The sequence below is a fragment of the Emys orbicularis genome, chromosome 1 (assembly GCF_028017835.1).
Source record: "Emys orbicularis isolate rEmyOrb1 chromosome 1, rEmyOrb1.hap1, whole genome shotgun sequence".
In the NCBI taxonomy this organism is placed as follows: domain Eukaryota; kingdom Metazoa; phylum Chordata; order Testudines; family Emydidae; genus Emys; species Emys orbicularis.
The window spans coordinates 61,618,860-61,637,584 of record NC_088683.1 but is presented as its reverse complement, the minus strand read 5'-3'; the positions used below and the strand labels follow the sequence as shown (position 1 = coordinate 61,637,584).

The 18,725-nt window shown below is 37.2% G+C and overlaps 1 protein-coding gene across 1 annotated transcript in view; it reads left to right on the top strand.

Moving 5' to 3' along the window:
- RPAP3 (RNA polymerase II associated protein 3) overlaps positions 1–18,725 on the top strand; it is a 38,478-nt gene that overhangs the window by 5,943 nt on the left and 13,810 nt on the right. The window contains exons 2-10 of the mRNA XM_065405587.1: positions 818–976; positions 2,731–2,871; positions 5,683–5,805; positions 9,892–10,019; positions 11,277–11,398; positions 11,843–11,913; positions 13,283–13,417; positions 14,691–14,818; positions 16,080–16,201. Of these exons, the coding sequence (XP_065261659.1) occupies positions 824–976; positions 2,731–2,871; positions 5,683–5,805; positions 9,892–10,019; positions 11,277–11,398; positions 11,843–11,913; positions 13,283–13,417; positions 14,691–14,818; positions 16,080–16,201 (1,123 nt within the window). The 5' untranslated portion in view covers positions 818–823. The remainder of the gene's footprint in view (positions 1–817; positions 977–2,730; positions 2,872–5,682; positions 5,806–9,891; positions 10,020–11,276; positions 11,399–11,842; positions 11,914–13,282; positions 13,418–14,690; positions 14,819–16,079; positions 16,202–18,725) is intronic.

The window sequence follows — 18,725 nt, the reverse complement described above, 5'->3', positions numbered from 1 at the left end:
TATTGAACATCCACAGTGATGTTGGATAGGGTAAACAATATTTTTTTTTTCTGTAAGTGATAAAACCACATTTCAGGGCATAAACCAGCTGCTAACTGACAAGGGTGTGGTGGCAGTGGTGGGCAACCTGCGGTCCATCAGGGTAATCTGATGGCGGGCTGCGAGACATTTTGCTGATGTTGACTGTCCGCAGGCACGGCCCCCTGCAGCTACCAGTGGCCGCGGTTCACCTCTGGGAGCCTCCCCCTTCCTGGTAGTTAAAATGAACATACATATTTAAACCTACCTAAAAATATTAAATTGGTCATATTTCTGCCCATACACAGACACGAGGTAGCATCTATAGAATGAGTACATTTTATAGTTGCAGATTTTTTGTTAAATGTTAACTTTAAAAAGCCAATTTCCTTGTTTTTTCACACAAGATGGTGTGACTACAATGTTTTGAAAAATTATTGAAGACACATTTCCTTTAATACAAGATCACATAGTTGTCACCTTCTGGATACCTCCTTGACTTGCTCCTTAAAGAGGCAATACACCTTATTCACAATAATGAAAAACATGACTTGTTTCTTTCTTTTGAAATGTTGCGGTATGTCAGAAAAGTTATAACTTTTTTTCATTTTAATAACTTGTTCTCTTCTCGTCTCCTTACTTTTTCTCACAATGTCTTTGCTCATACTGGTGGGAAGATTCAGTCATGCATGCAAAGTAGTTCAGTCGATTTTTTTTTTTCTCATTTTACTGAAACTAGTTTTCTTCAGTAAATGCTTTTGATTCTCATTAAAAACCTATTTTCCCCCAAATTCAACAGGTAACAATGACTTCACCAAATAAAGCACTAGAGCTACAGCTGCAAATGAAGCAAAATGCTGAAGAGCTGCATGATTTTGTGAGAGAATTAGAAAGCTGGGAAAAAGATATTAAGCAGATGGATTCTGATTTGAGGAAACAGAGTGGTGCCCCAGAAGAGGTAAATTCAAGAGTCCAATCTCAATATTAACACAGCTATTAATAAAAAGTGGTGGTATTTGTTTAATAATTTATCATTTAGTTTTGTTTTTCTTTGCACAGATTAATATTCAAAGTGATTCTCATTTTAATTGTCTAGGGACACATTCTTGCTGCTCCTCAAGGATATTTCATAAAGACTAAGGATCAGTATCTCCTAACCCTCCCCCCTTTCTTTTCTTTCTCTCTCTCTTTTTTACCAGCAGCATGTATGATCAAAGTACATGCAATGCTACCCTGCTATATGTTTAAAGTATTTCTTTATGCTGGGCCAAATCCTCTTTGATGTACTCTTCTGAGAAGTCCTGTTGGTATCACAGGGCTCCCTGCATAAGTAAGGCAAATAGGATTTGGCCCTCTACGAGTAAACTGATGCTTCAGTATAAAACTGTAAAAATTTAACAACCACTAACATGTGTGGAGGTATATGGTTTATTTCTATGCAGAGTAACTTTGTGTGGCATCCTGGCTCCATTGAAATAAATGGCATAACTCCCACTGATGTCAGTGAGGACAGAGTTTCACCCTCTGCAGTCACGTGGATAATTAATATTGGTATGAAACGCACCACTGGCTTTTAAAATGTTTTATGTTTCAGAGGAAAGAAAACACATGGAGATTTACAGAATCAGCACATTTCCCAGTCAAACATGCATATTACCATTTTTTTTGCTCCTCTTTCCTTTTTATCCAAAATATTATACATCTATTTATGTCTGAAATTCAAATCCAAAAATGAACTGAATCTTGTTTTACATAGTCACAAAGAGGTTCCACCATGGTAAACATCTTAATGTGTGTATTTTTGATATTGCATTTTAACACATCCTATTAGATTTATATTATCCATAAGGAAAATCTTTGTCAGCTTCTGGAGCAGCATCAGCATGAACATTATTTGAGTGGAGCTGCAAAGCTGGGTGACAAACAGTTTTCTTCAAAATGTTTTGGATTCAGGGAAACCTAATCTAAAACTAAACTTGAGTCTATCTTACTTCAGAATTGTGACACTGTAAAGTCTTTCATTTACATTTATTTACAAAGATTTTCATTTTTCAAAATACTTTGAGTATTAAAGTTTACAGATTCTCTTAGAACCGGAGCCACATGCGGCTCTTCAGAAGTTAATATGCGGCTCCTAGTATAGGCACCGACTCCGGGGCTGGAGCTACAGGTGCCAACTTTCCCAATGTGCTGGGGGGTGGTCACTGCTCAACCCCTGGCCCTGCCCCCACTCCACCTCTTCCCTCCCCTGAGCCTGTTATGCCCTTGCTTCTCCCACTCTTTTCCCCCCTCTCGCCCCTGTCTCCTGCACGCCAGGAAACAACTGATCGGGAGGGAGGGGGAGGCGCTGTTCGGTGGGGCTGCTGGTGGGCTGGAGGCGCTGGTAGTGCGGGGGGGGAAGAAGCTGATGCGGGGGCTACTGACGTATTACTGTGGCTCTTTGGCAATGTACACTGATATATTCTGTCTCCTTCTCCAGCTCAGGTTGGCCACCCCTGTCTTAGAAGATAAAGCCAGTCATGTGTTGTTAGTATCAAAAGCTGTACCACCTTAAATCTGCCTTCATCTTTAAGACATGCAGTTTTCAATCATTCTTTGTTTTAAAAAAAAGTATTTTACTGTAAACGTTATCCTGTCTTATCTGAAAAAAATCTCATAACTATTTCTCTGTTAAGTTAAAACTACACTGAAATAACTGTTTGTTCTACCTAGAATTTACCACCAATTCGAAATGAGGCATATAGGAAAAAAAAGAAGAGCAAAGCTAAAGTACCTTCTAAGAAAACTACTGAGGAAAACAAAAAAAACAAGATAAAATCTTATGACTATGAAGCATGGGGAAAGCTTGATGTGGTATGTTATTCCAGGCATATGGTATACTTTTCGCATGTGTCATACCTAATTGATGCTATTGCTTAATATTATATTGCATTAGTGCCTAGAGGCCTGCTAGGTTGGTTCCCAGTTGCACTAGGTATTGTAAAAGCAGAAAATAACACTCCTTCCCCCAAATAGCTTACATTTTGGTCCTTGAAAAGATGTGAAATAGGATACTATAATTTATTTAAAATACATTAGGTGTGAATTATTCCACAGTGGTTACGCCCTGCTCTGGCTCATATGATGAATTTTTGTCTTTAAGAAAAAATGGTTTTAAAAATAGTGTTTTATTTTAAATGTAAAATAATTCTACAAGAAGTGGCTCAGAATAGGAGAAGAGCGTGTAAGGTAAATATTTAACATATATGTTGTAACTTTTTATGGAAGTATTGGTTAAAGGTGGTGTTCATATACACCTCTACCTTGATATAATGCTGTCCTCGGGAGCCAAAAAATCTTACCGCGTTATAGGTGAAACTGTGTTATATTGAACTTGCTTTGATCCACCGGAGTGCGCAGCCCCGCCCCCCCAGAGCACTGTTTTACCGCGTTATATCCAAATTCGTGTTATATCGGGTCGCGTTATATCGAGGTAGAGGTGTATTTTTAAAACATTTTTGGCATCTCAGTTTATTACTACACCTCTACCCCAATATAACGCGACCCAATATAACAGAATTCGGATATAATGCGGTAAAGCAGCGCTCCAGGGGGGCGGGGCTGCGCGCTCCGTCGGATCAAAGCAAGTTCGATATAACACGGTAAGATTTTTTGGCTCCCGAGGACAGCGTTATATCGGGGTAGAGGTGTAGTATGTGTGAATAAGCTTTGTGATTAATATGTTTTTAAAACAAAATATTCGGAAAATAGTTTCTTGAAGTACCTGCCAAACCCTGAGCTCATGCTGCTTGTGCTGCTATTGACATTGTAAGCATCCAGACCAATGCAAGAAGTGTATTGAATTAAGCTGTTGTGTAAAGGCTGAATACGTTCTGTTAATTATTTGGAATCAAACAAATTTAACCTGTGAAAGTTTTGGAGCTGAAGTCTTACTACTGTAGTGTCTCTTAACTAGGTTCCTGAAGTGAAAGCAGCATGGTGTTTAAAAGGAATGGAAACCTTCAGGATACCAATAGGATGATGCCTCTTATGAATTTTAGTCTCAGGTTTCTCATTGGATATGTCTGACTAATGCTACACAGTTAGGTTTACCCAAGGAGGTAACAGCTTACAGAAGCTGGAGATTTGAGGATGGCTATTTTTTAAAAATTAACTTTGATTACAATTTTTTAATGTTTCTATAGCTTTGAGGTAGATAATGCTATGTTTTAAAAATACACCTCTACCCCGATATAACGCGACCCGATATAACACAAATTCGGATATAACGCGGTAAAGCAGTGCTCGGGGGGGGGGGGGGAGAGCGCACTCCGGTGGATCAAAGCAAGTTCAATATAACGCGGTTTCACCTATAACGCGGTAAGATTTTTTGGTTCCCGAGGACAGCGTTATATCGAGGTAGAGGTGTAACTGATTAACTGTCTTATGATGGGAGTCCAGTATTTAAGGTCTTTTAAAACTTTAATCTGATCTAAAAAATAAAATACTCAGTAGAATAAGTATTAAGATACTAAGCTCATCCCACTTTTATTTACATTCAGAAAAGGGTAGAATCTGTGAGGTTTAGCATGTTATCAGCGATTAAAATGTTTGAATAAGCATTGGGCGTGGTGTGGGTTTTTGGGATGACAAATATTTCCCTGTAAGAGTGAACTTTTTCTTTGCTGTGTGGTGGGTTTAGCATGGCTGTACATATACTAAATTAGACATGGTAAGTGCAGAGAGACATCTTGTTTGTATATTAATAAATTTTTCCAAGTACAAAATTGTAAACTGAGATTCACTAAAACTAAGTGCAGCGAATACACTGAAATACTGTGAAACAAATCACGATTTCATAATCAAAACTGAGTGTGAAAGCTTTTCATTTAATTATGACTTATTGTGCCACTTACAAATTTAAAAATGATCATGAAAAACCTATACCACTGTCAATTTAAATGTTACAGTTTGGATTACGGATTACAAATTGAGTGGTCTCCAAACATGCATTGCAAGCCCTGCTTCAAAAATCTGTGCAATTCATTAAGGCCTGAATTCAGAAAAGCACTAAAGCATGTGCTTAAATGTTTTCTTGAGTAGAGAAACCTGAATAGGAATCTAAAATCCCTGATGTAGAATGGACATTCAGGTAGTTCAGGGTTTTTTGTGAACTTCGTGGAGTATGGCTATGTTCTAGTCACAGAAAATAATTCTGTATTTCAAACATTTATGGTGTATATTTTCAAATTTATGCAATTTTATACTGCATGCACAGCTGTTACTAAGCACCATTATCAGTGTTTAAATATCTGTAATAACAGTTAGCATTTTACAAAAACCCAAGTAGAATAACTTAGTTTTATTATTTTTTAGTGTGTGTTGTCAGGAAGTTGTTTTATTACCTTTGTCAATATTTCAAAATCAGCTTACAAAATTATAAGTCATACATTCTTAGGCCTCAATGCTGTATAGAGATCTGCACAAGTGAACTCCCGTGGCTGAGCAACATCGCAACCTTAGTTAAATAAAGACAAAAAGTACTATCAGTAGTATTTGTAATAATTGACAGATGTATTTTTAAAAATCCTATGTCTAGTTTGTCTTTTGATATCTAGTTATAATTTGTATAGAGTCATGGATTATAATGAACATTATATACGTGAATTTATTTTATGTTTTTAGGACAAAATACTTGAAGAACTTGACAAAGAAGATAGTACCCATGATTCCTTATCTCCAGAATCGGACTCTGAAGAAGATGGAATTCATATAGATGCAGAAAAAGCTCTTGCTGAGAAAGAAAAGGTTATTGCAGCATTAAATGACCATTTAAAAAAAAAAAAGTGACCGAGACATTTGAACATTGGCTGCTTCTTCAAGTCATTGTCCACATGGATTCCACTTCTGGTGAGCATGTGCCCAATAACAGATTCTTTTAGACAGCAGTGTCCGTTGGGACCATGACCATGCCCCACATACACTTGAACTGCACCACCCTCTCCACACTCATACTCCTTTTCGGAAAGGACATAAAGGGAGCAATGGGCCCAGTTATCCCTCACTTCTTTCTTACTGCTCCTGACAACAAGAGAGAACGCTTGCAGTGTCCGCATACTCTGTGCACTAACCTGTTAGTTGTCAGGATAATTAGAATTGTTTATTAGTGTAGTTAGTTAATAGTTACTTTGTTACACCATTTGGCTAAAAAAAAATTAGATTAGATTTGGAGTTTACCTGGTACTTAGTTGATATGGCTAAAACTAAATCCCTGGGATTTAAAACTTGTCCTTCTTGAGAGGCTGCTACGTTGTTTAATGGTGGATGGTCTTGGTGTTTCTTCTGCCTTGGTGAGGGACAGAATCCTGATAAGTGTTCAGTCTGTTCCTTTTCCAAGAGGATGCACAAAGCCACCGAGGCCCATCTTAAGCTCTACTTTTAGAGCACTCATGAGGGCCTCTTCAGAGCCCGAGGCTAAAAAGTCCTGCTTCCTCAGTCTAATTGAATGAGCACCTTGCTGAGCTGTGGCCCTACACCAAGCTCCTAGGCACTTTCTTAATCTAAGACTACTGCATCTGGCAGTACAAACAAGAACTCCTCTACCCAGTCATTGTCTGAAAGTGATTGGAAGCAGCGCCGCTCCAGGGTCAAGCACAAACATGGTCACCCATCATGGTGCCCAATAAAAACAGACAAAAGACCTACCGTGACTCGAGCCGATGCCCCTTAGCCAAAAGGCAGTCGGTAACCGAGACTGGGTCCCTCTGATGCCTTGGTATAGTTAGTCGCCAGGAACTCATGGCACCATCTGAAACCACGGTCTTCATTTCCCTCAGTACTGCCATTGGAACTGCCAGCCTTGAGCCTCAGTGCCCATGACTCAGACTTCACCTCCGCAATGCAGATGTTTCCAGCACTGACTTTTTAGGTATCCATTCGTCTTATGGTCACCAGACTATCTGCATCATTTAACAGAGGTGCTTCTGCCTCACTGCCAACTTCTGATGTGGCCATGGTAGTGATGAACTCACCTGTTAAATCCTGTCACTTGGTTGTGGGAGGACCCTAGGACACCTGACAAGATAGCTCCCCCATTAAAGGAAGCATATTCATTTTCTTCCTGCCCTTTAGAGCATAGCAGGAAGATATCTCCACATACACCTCACTCTGCCTTTTATAAATCTTACTGGCCAGATAGATTCCATTATAGGCACAGACATCAGGAAACTTGAGGAGAACATTCTTTGTGGCTTCACCCCCATGGCCTCCACCCCTGTGTCATTCCAGGACACCTTGTGCTGCCCTTACCCTTACTCTTCCCCTGCTCTGTAGTTATATCTCCTACAAGACACCGTAGATTTACTCAGCAGGGTCAGTTAGTACAGTCTCATAGTCTGCAACAACAAGACCATGACAATGAAGAATAGCAGCTGAAGATGGAAGAACACTTATTCCCAACAGCAATGCCTTCTCTTCACCAGATGAGGCAATCACTTCTATTCTTAGCTAGACAGATGATTTCAGGACCTTCTGAGAGCTTTTAAGGCACACAGCAGATATGTTAGAAATTCCGGTAGAGGTAGTATAGGAAAAGCCACACAAATTACACGCATGCGTCTGACGAAGTGGGTATTCACCCACGAAAGCTTATGCTCCAATACATCTGTTAGTCTGTAAGGTGCCACAGGACTCTTTGTTGCTTTTTACAGATCCAGACTAACACGGCTACCGCTCTGATACTTGACACAAATTACTAGGTATCCTGCACTCTTTCATGCCTTCAAGTAGCCTTACCATGCCTGTTAATGAAGGCTTGTTAGAATAGCTAAGATCTTGTGGCAGACCCCAGCACCAATGGCACCGACTTCGAAAAAAGCCGACAAGCAATATCAGGTTTCCTCTGAGGGATCGTTGAGCCCATTCTGTCTTTGATGTCCTTGGGTGGGTGGGAACATCACAAAGGTATCTAAGGCATATATGTGGCCCCAGTGGATGTGGCTGAAAGGATCTGATCTCACATGCATGGGACACATGCACACCAGAAGCAGAATCTGGGTGGACAACACAGCTCAAAAAACCTCAGTTACTGTAGGTTAAGTAACCATTCTTTTTTCTCTCCCCTCCAATTTCAGCTAGAATGTATGATGTCTTCATTTTGCCAAAGGTCCATGATTCATTATATTCTTCTGAGTGAGAAGATTCCCTCCTGATCTTTGCACACCATTTAAGTCAACTTTCTGCTTGTTAAAGGGGATAGGTTGTTGAGACTGAGCTTCCCTATCTTAAATATAGCACAGCCCTGGAAATACTGTTGTCTTCCCTTCCTCCACCACCTTGCCAGTATTCCTCATCCTGGACCTAAAGTAGCTAAATCTAGGAGTGAGAGTAGTTCAGTCTTTGTCCATAGGTCTCAACCTTGGTCTTTCTGTTGACTTCGAAGAAGGGTGCCAATTCTGATGGGAGTTTTTTTCTTTTTTTTTCTTTTTTCATTTGACTATCTGTTCATCAGGATTTGAGGTGGGAACACCAACTCACTGTATATGACTGTGCAGAACTCAGATGGTACAGTACTAACTCTTTGTCACTATCAACCTTGGCTGGACTTGAAAGTCTTCATATCCTGTTGTCAGTCTCCTGACCTTTCCATTTCTTTTATGAAGTATACGTTTTTGATTCACTCTCTCAATTCTGAGCTTCCAGCTTACCTGTATGAGTCTGTTGCCTTGTACAGCAGTTGATCACTGGGCTCATTCTGTAGCTTGCAGAATTGGTAATCTTGTGAGGCAGCAGCAGGCTGTTAAGAGTAAAAAAGTGTGATGTGTATGTCATCCTCCTTCCTAGAGATTGTGTTCCCACAACTGTCCTAGATCCAACCATCTGAGAGAAAAAAGAAAAAAAAAGGGTTTCCATTACTTCTGAATTTCTCTTGTACGGTGTCCTGTATTATCTTAGTCGCTCTCATTTATGAGTTAACCTTATGATCACTGTTTTTATTTGTGGGACACTTTGTTCTTCCATTATAGATTGGGACAGTTCATCTTGACTGATGGGCTGGACAAATATTCCTCACAAGATTTTACATTGGCTTCTTTCCCATACTACTATTATTTTTCTAGCAGATTTTGTTTTAAGATGCTATGTAAATTATTCTTGGAGTAATATTGGCAGAAAACAGATTAATGTAGAAAATATACACAACTCTCAGGATGTATCTCAATTCAAAGTGGTGTCAATTGTGTCTTAAATGTTCCTTTAAAATCTAACCCAGACTGACTTTTCTGAATGCCAATAGAAAGCTGCTTCAATAACTGTGGAAACAGTGCCAAAACAATAAGTTCTTTTTTCCCATCCCTTCTCCAAATATCTCCAAATTATACTTGGGCAAGCCAATATTCTGGCCTCAGAATAACTTGTAACATAAAAGGAAAATACAAAATGTACTATGGCATGATGTCATAAACCTTCTTGGAAAGCTAAAATACTGTGATATTTGGTTGGATTTTCATTGGCAACATCTGAGGAGATTTTAATAATTATGGAAATTCAAACAGCAGTGGTCTGTATTAAGTTGAGTCTTTTAACAAGCTGGATGAACTTGAAATAATAGAGTATGACAAAGTAAACCATTTTTATTACAGGGATAATAAAAATTGACTGTAGGAAGGTGAGAAACATTTTAGAAATGTTTTCTAAGTAACAGACTAATGATAGCAATGTTTGGAGACTTTAAACTGGAATGTTTAACCCAACGTATAAAATGTTTGTTCTCTTTGCACCACAAAATTAAGAGACTGAACTGAAGTGAGTACAAAATGTTTATTTAGCAAAAGACTGTACTGTGACAAATTGACAACAAGCTGCCCTTTTTTTTTTTTTTTTTTTTTTAATAAACAGGGCAATATGTACTTTCAACAAGGAAAGTATGATGAAGCAATAAAATGTTACACAAAGGGGATGAATGCTGATCCATACAATCCAGTCCTCCCCACAAACAGAGCATCTGCTTTCTTTAGAATGAAAAAGTAAGACTTGTTATCAAATTTTTTCTTTGGAATACTATTTTGCTTTGAATTGTAGTCATAAATATATTATTTGTCATGCAAAGATCCACAGGTCTGTTTATGTGCATTTTCAGCCTGCTTGCAGCTTTGGAGGTAGAATTTGATTTGCCAGGGTGGAAAGTGTCTTTCTGAAGTTATCAGTTTCAATCTGCCTCCACAGCTTCAGACTGAAATCCCAACCTCCCTGTTGTAGAATATTTGAGTAAAGATACTCTTTTTTTGCCCTCTAAAATAGCCCCAAATTTTCACAGTGCTTCCAGGGCTTCCCATTTTTGGCAGAGGGAGATTGCTTTTCTCCCTATTGCTGAGGTACTGTGGTGTCTAGAGACCCTGCACACCTATTCTATTGGAGTGCATCGTAACAAAGAAAAGGAAAAAATATTTGTCTCTTAGGGATTGTCTACACAAACACTTAGATTGCAGCAAGCTGGGGTGTAACTAGCCTGCCGCACACTAAGTGTCCATGTGGACCCTGCTGCTGCACATTAGAAGTTTCCTAGTGCGCTTTAATCTACCCTGTTTGGGAGTAGATTAAAGCGCACATGGGAATTTCTAGTATGTGGCAGCATACACACAAAGTTCCCTAGCGCACTTCAGTCTGTTCCCATTTCAAAGCGGGCTAGGTTAAAGCTCACTAGGCAACTTTTAGTGCGCAGCTGCAGTGTCCGCATGGGCACTTAGTGCACAACAGTTTAGTCTGGGGTTGATTTACATCCCAGCTTGTTGTGAACTAAGTGTTCATGTATACAAGCCCTTACTGCTCCCTTTATCAGGTACCTCAACTGAGATCTAAACCTCATTTCTGGGCATGATCCAGGCCCTTTATTGGGAATTCAGTCTTTATTGGGCAGCAGGTATTGCTCTAGCCTCCTCCAGATGTCAGGAAAAGTCCCAGGTGGCCCTGGGGCAGAGAGAGTAAGCTGTTTGGTTTTTGCCTTTTTACTCCCAAAGGGGATTACCATCAGAATAGTGCTGAAAATACTTTGAGGAAGAGTACATCTAAAATTGTCAGAGTTCATGTCAACAACTAATGCTGAATACCGCCTCTACGCACCGTCTTTATCTAGAGAGTTAATGTCACTGAAACCCCCCAAAATGGACTCTCTCTAATGTTCTGTCATACTTCGGATAAATCCTGTTAGCTTAATCTGGAGCCATACTTATGTTTCTCTTTAATCTAAATGTATTCAAAATAAATAATTTGCAGTATTGTTATAGGTTTTCTGTTGCTGAATCTGACTGCAATTTAGCACTTGCACTAAATAAGAATTATACAAAGGCTTATTCCAGGAGAGGAGCTGCTCGCTTTTCTTTGCAAAATCTTGAGGGGGCCAAAGAAGGTTAGTTGTGGTTTTTTTTTTTTATTATTTAAAACAATCCTTATTGTAAATGCAAACTCTTTTATACACTAAAGCTTCTTTTTGTAGATTTTTTGTTTGTTTGTTTTTATCCCTGTTGATAAAGAACTCTTGATTTCCATTTTCAAGAAGAAATCAAATGGGTGCCAGATCGAGTTTATCTGGCAAGTTGAAAAGAGATAGCAAGTCTAAGAAGAGTAGTTACAAGTAGTATATGAAATAATTGGATTTTAAATGGCTTAGAATAGTAAACTCTGTGTGACATCTTAAGCCAGCTAGCCAGTTTTTTTTTTAGTACCACAAAATGACTTGATAGAAGCTGTCAGTTCACATTTTGGTAATAGTTAAATATGCTAGTTTCTAATTTCTCACCTGTAATGTTGTTATATAAAAATATGGAATTTTGATGTCCTATCTACTGTTTAGATTATGAAAAGGTTTTAGAACTGGATCCAGATAACTTTGAAGCAAAAAATGAACTCCAGAAAATTGATCAGGTAAGAGAGATGAATCGTTGCTAACAGTCTAATAAACACCTTTTTTTATATATTTAACTTGATTCATGATGCCAAGAAATCCTTTGTTAATTTTATATTTATGCTTTTAGTACATGGCATATTTTCCGTCAGGATTTTAAGAAAAATTTTAGTCTACTTCTTGCAAATTAATAAGCATTGACCAAAGAAATGGTAGCTCATTGGCCTACAGTGGACTAACCCATATAAATCTTGGTGAAAAAAAATGGTGGATACCAATATTCTGACCATGTCATGTTTCTAACCTGTTTTTGATTTCTCAAACGATTTTCATCCTCCCATCTGTTCTTTTGTTTTTGTTTTTATGTTTGTGATCAGTCTAGCACAAGTCACATAGTAGCACTGTATATAAGTGGAAGAACTTAACGTGTTCCGTTAGCTACAGAGTAATTCTGGCTGATCGTATATTTGAGTGCGCTCTACTTATGCCTCAGACTAATTTTTGTAGTTGATACAAATTGGGAAGCGTGGTGAGTGGGTGTAAGCATGGCAGGAGATCAAAAATCGATGTGGATTAAAATCTATGGTAGGTCCACCACGCAAGCAGTGTACTGAGAGAGAATGTTGATTTTAATTAGCTGTGGTAAATACAAGTTACTCAGAGTCCAAAAATAATACCCCTGTTATTTTGGAAGCATTTGGAAAAGTTACTTTTAAAACAAATCTTTGCCTTTTAAACATTGTAATGAACTCTAAAATGATTTGCCAGCTGGAGCTAATGTTGTACAGACAGTGCTGGGAATAAGCTACAAGCATTCTTCAGAAACTGGAACATCAGAATCAGAATTTTACTGCCCTCTGCTAAATATTTTAACAAAAATCAAAGTTGTGCTTCACAGAGACGCTGTGATGGAAGCATGTGGTAGGTAGACACTTCAACACAATGAAGAGCTCTAGTCCCTTTTAAAGAGCTAGTCCCTTTAAATGTTTTTATTTCTAACAGTGAGAAATTGTATGCATCCAAGTTATAACAAAGTAGCTTCCTTAAAAATAAATGAAATGCTTTCCAAGATAGAGTTTTGATTAGACTACAAATTGTGATATATTCCAGTTGAAGAAAAGTGTGTGTGTGTAGACTTGTCTACATGGTGCCTTAGTCCACACCAGGAGGAGTGTAAATGCTAATGCGCGCCAGCATGTTGCACATTAAATGGCCTGTGTGGATCCTGCTGGCACACACTAAAAGATACCTACTCAACTTAGTGAGTGACATGTTAGTGCACATTAGAATTTACACTTCTGCCTGGTGTGGACAAAGCCACCATATAGACAAGCTGTGTGTGTGAGAGAAAATGAGTTGAATAAATATTGCTGATGCTATCTTTCCCAGGCTCTAACATCAAAAGAAAATTCACAACAAAACGAAGCTGAAGAAGTTGGAAAGAAGCTTGAATTAACAGAAGAAGAAAAGAAGCAAATAGAAGAGCAGCAGCTCAAGCAGAAGGCTATTGCAGAGAAAGATTTGGTAAATCACATAACCTTTACCCATGAGGGGAAAATGAACAAAATATTTACTCGAGATAAGTAATAGTATACTATAATTTTACTGTGCAAGCAACAGTGGTGCCAGGTATATTTTTTTCAGAATAGCCATAATAACTAGAGATACAGACTTCTATAGTCAGGGGGAGAAATTGTGCATTGACAAAGCATTTTGCGATCTGAAGAAGATGAGTTAGAGGGCCTACCTAGAGAAAGATGAACTCTTGTCTTTTCTTTCAGCTAAGTCATAATAAACTATTGCTAAGGATTCCTTATGCTGAAATCTGTCTGCTTTTGTTTTTCCTCTGTGCTTATAAATTTCCTTCCTTCTCACTTATTTCTGCAACAGGTGGTACTATAGGTTACAGTTGGGTTATATGGAGCCATATAATCTTGAAGTAACTCCGTAAGCTTTTCTATAGCTGATGTCCTATAACTATCTGGAAAAAAAATGCATCATAGATGTAGGTTTCTACCGTAATGCAATAGAATGTTTTGCCATATGCATTATTTTTTATTCTAGATTTTATTTCTTCTAGTCTTCTTCCGAAGAGCAGGAATCTGACAAATAAACTGCACACCACCACCCTTATCTGAGCAGTGATTGAGTCCTTTAAGTTTATACTCTTTTTAAAGAACTTTCTATATGAAATGTAGTAATGTAAATGTAGTAAAACATTTTTTTTTAAATTTGCAACTTAGAATAGTATCACTACATCACTTATTTTTCATTTTTATTTATATTTATATAAAAAACTATTATTTTAGTGGGTATATATATATGTGTGTGTGTGTGTATTCTATTAAATATAATCATCTCATCCCATGGCGCTGGTCTGTTGTGAGAAATTAATTTTGTGAAGAATATTTGAGTAGTGGTAAGGTTAAAAAGTTAATCCATGTTTGACAGTTTTTCCAGTGTGTTATTTCTATATATGAAAACTAAGTAGGCACCATGAATGTCAAATCTCTAATTTTTTGCATTGGTAGGCCAAATTGAAGATTTATTTCACCTACCACCCCTTATTCATTTGAACAGATAAAATTATCTCTCTAAAATTGCAATGGAATGTAATCTGGCTACAAAATGTCTTCCATTTAATGTAGTAAAGTACTTCTCATTTCTAGCAAATTTTAAAGTGCATCACTTATTAATGTGACTCGCCTTATTAGTATTTTTTAAATGCTCACTAGTATATCTAATGTCTATCAGAACTTTCTTAATATTGCACAATTTTTCCATCCAAATATATCAGGGAAATGGATATTTCAAAGAGGGAAAATATGAAGCAGCAATTGAATGTTATACACGTGGTATAGCAGCAGATGGCACCAATGCACTTCTGCCAGCTAACAGAGCTATGGCCTATCTAAAGATTCAGAAGTAAGTGGTGTTGAGTGTATGCTTCTCTATTCTTTGTAAATTGGGAACAAAAAATGATACATCAGTTTCATTTAAATTCAAACTGTTACTGCCATTCATTCTACACTCTTCTTAGAATTCAGTATAAAATATACGCAAACAAATGTTCAGTTGTTCTTTTCAATGTCTCCTTTAATATATGCATATGTCATGTTGTGATTAATTTTTAATGAAAACATTTTGAAAGAGAGAAAAATAGGGTTAGGTTGAAACCACAATGAACCTTGAATCATTTTCTCACAATTTAACCAGTCCAGTTTTTCTTACTTTTTAAAGTTCTGTGCAACTATACTCGCCTCTTCAAAGGACCCGGATCAATGCTGCTTATGTATGACAAAAAGATAGCAAGTTGCTAGATGTCTCATATAGGATGGAAGAGAGCTAATTTTGCTAAAGAAATTGATTCAGATTTCAAACTTCTGAAGGAATGGTTATAAGCAGTCTATAAAAACAAATATTTTTTTAACCATACAAACTCTTTTCAGTAATGGACGTAGAAAGGTAGTTGGGTTTTTGTTGTTGTTTGCTGTTTGAGTAAACCAAGAAGTCCCAGTAACAATAGACACGCATACTTGTCTCTGGAATTGAATTTTACAGTCAAATGAGACAAAAGTTTCTACCATTTGTAAAGGCTCTTTCCATGTAGTATCTGTTCTTCTGTGTGGCTGTCACAAAATTCAGGTACAGAACCAATAGATTAAAGTATATAATATAAATGTTTTTAATAAGTCTGTTAGATTATGCTTATTTGGAAAAATATTGCTTTCTAAAAACTCTGTAGTTTGTTGTATAAAAAAAAAAGTCTAGAAATAAACTAATATTGTAGACAGACTCTGACAAAAGCTGGGAATTTAGATCTGTGATGTGTCACTGGATGTAACAAAAACTAAGGCTAACATTTTCAAACCTAGGTGCATAAAATTAAACCCTTAGATTGATATTTAATCACTTAATAAAAGAGGACTGACTTTCAAAGGTGTACTGAGCTCTTGAACCTCCCATTGACTTAACGGGAGCTGGGGATGCTCAACACTTCTAAAAACTATGCCACTTCTATTGGGGTCTAAATATGGATTTAAGGACTTAATTTTAGGCATCCGGATATTAAGCCTTTGGTCCAAATGTTTATACCTTGGAGAAACTATTTTTTTTTAAATATTGAAAACTGTGTTTTCATTACATGATTATTATACTAATCTTTTAAAATTTATTTTCTGCTGAGATATGAGGAGGCAGAAGCAGACTGCACACAAGCTGTATTACTAGATGTTTCCTATTCTAAAGCTTTTGCCAGAAGAGGGACTGCCAGAGCAGCACTAGGAAAGCTAAAAGAAGCTATGCAAGGTGAGACTTTGTATGCAAGCAAATATTTGTGATGGGTTAGGTACCATATGTAGATTTATTTAGTCCTGATTCTTTAAACACCCAATAAACAATTACACCAATTTATTGGCATTTCCAGTATATTGGGGCACAACTTCTAGGAAGAGCACTTTTTTGGTACCATGAATGTCAAATCTCTAATTTTTTGCATTGGTAGGCCAAATTGAAGATTTATTTCACCTACCACCCCTTACTCATTTGAACAGATAAAATTATCTCTCTAAAGATTGCAATGGAATGTATTATTTAAAGAGTGTTGTAGAAGGATTCTAGGTTTGGATTCCTGCAAGAAATTAGGGCTCAACAGCATGGGATGTGAATATTGGGAGAGTGGGAGATATGAAGACTGATACCATAGTGATCATTAAACCAACCTAATTTTCAAGCTTCAGCATGTGTTTTTAGTATTATCTCTAGCCAAAAACTACATTAAGATGGAGTCTAGTTTGAGAACAGTAATTTAGAGGAAAATACATCACAGGAATAGTGTAACTGTTCCAGAAACAAATATGATAAAACTAGGTAATTCAGAGTTAAGATTAAATTTAAAAGAAATCCAAACATGTTAAAGGTATGGAAATGCACAGTTAAGGCACCTAAACAACCTTAAGTCTCTGTACTGACACCATGCAATAACCACATAATTATAATTAAAGCATTTTAGTATTTATAGTTCCATTTTAGGTAAAAATATTTTTTTTTCTCAGCCCTGCTGCCTTGTGGTATCACTACAGGACAGAGTTATGGCTGTTTGGGTGCACTAATTATGCATTTGTAGTTCCTGTTTAAGTATAACATGCCAGTCAATCTTAAATATGGAACTGTTACTGATGCTTTCATAATAAGTCTTATTTTAACATAAAATGTCTTTTTCCCACCTAGTTATACAAATTTTCTTATATTACATATTATTAGCTACTAGGAAATAGTCTAGCTTTATATTTTTCTAATTTAAATTCAAACAGTTAACTCACACGATTAACTCAAAAAAGTTAATTGCGATTAATCGCACTGGTAAACAATAGAATACCCACTGAAATTTTTTGGATGTTTTCTACATTTTCAAATATATTCATTTCTGTTACAACATAGAATACAAAGTGTACAGTGCTCACTTTATATTATTATTTTTATTACAAATATTTGCACTGTAAAAATGATAAAATAAATGGTATTTTTCAATTCACATCATACAAGTACTGTAGTGCAATCTCTTTATCGTGAAAGTGTAACTTACAAATATAGATTTTTTTGTTTGTTACATAGTTGCACTCAAAAACAAAACAATATAAAACTTTAGAACCTACAAGTCCATTCAGTCCTTCTCCTTGTTCAGCCAATCGCTAAGAGAAACAAGTTTGTTTACATTTACGGAAGATGCTGCTGCTCGCTTCTTATTTACAATATTACCTGAAGGTGAGAACAGGCGTTCGCATGCCGCTTTTGTAGCCAGCATTGCAAGGTATTTACGTGCCAGATATGCTAAACATTTGTATGCCCCTTCATGCTTCGTCTACCATTCCAGAGGACGTGCTTCTATGCTGATGATGCTAGTTAAAAAAAAAAAAAAGTGTTCATTAAATTTGTGACTGAACTCTTTGGGGGAGAATTGTATGTCCCCTGTTCTGTTTTACCTGCATTCTGCCATATATTTCATGTTATAGCAGTCTTGGATGATGACCCACAACATGTTGTTTTAAGAACATTTTAACAGTAGATTTGACAAAACACAAAGAAGGTACCAATGTGAGATTTATAAAAATAGCTACAGCACTCGACCGAAGGTTTAAGAATCTGAAGTGCCGTCTGCAATCTGAAAGGGATGAGGGGTGGAGCGTGCTTTCAGAAGTCTTAAAAGAGCAACACTCCGATGCAGAAACTATAGAACCCAAACTACCAGAAAAGAAAATCAACCTTCTGCTGGTGGCATCTGACTCAGATGATGAATATGAACATGCGTTGGTCCGCTCTGCTTTGGTTCATTATCGAGCTGAACCCATCATCAGCATGGACACATGTCCTCTGGAATGGTGGTTGAAGCATGAAGGGACATTTGAATCTTTAGCGCATCTGGCACGTAAATGTCTTGTGACGCCGGCTACAACAGTGCCATGCGAACGCCTGTTCTCATTTTCAGGTGACCTTGTAAGCAAGAAGCAGGCAACATTATCGCCTGCAAACTTGTTTGTCTGAGCGATTGGCTGAAGTAGGACTCAGTGGACTTGTAGGCTCTAAAGTTTTATGTTGTTTTATTTTTGAATGCAGTTATTTTTTTGTACATAATTCTACATTTGTAAGTTCAACTTGCATGATAAAGAGATTGCACTACAGTACTTGTATTAGGAGAATTGAAAAAAACTATTTCTTGTTTTTTACAGTGCAAATATTTGTAATCAAAAATAAATAAATATAAAGTGAGCACTGTACACTTTGTATTCTGTGTTGTAATTGAAATCAATATATTAGAAAATGTAGAAAACATCCA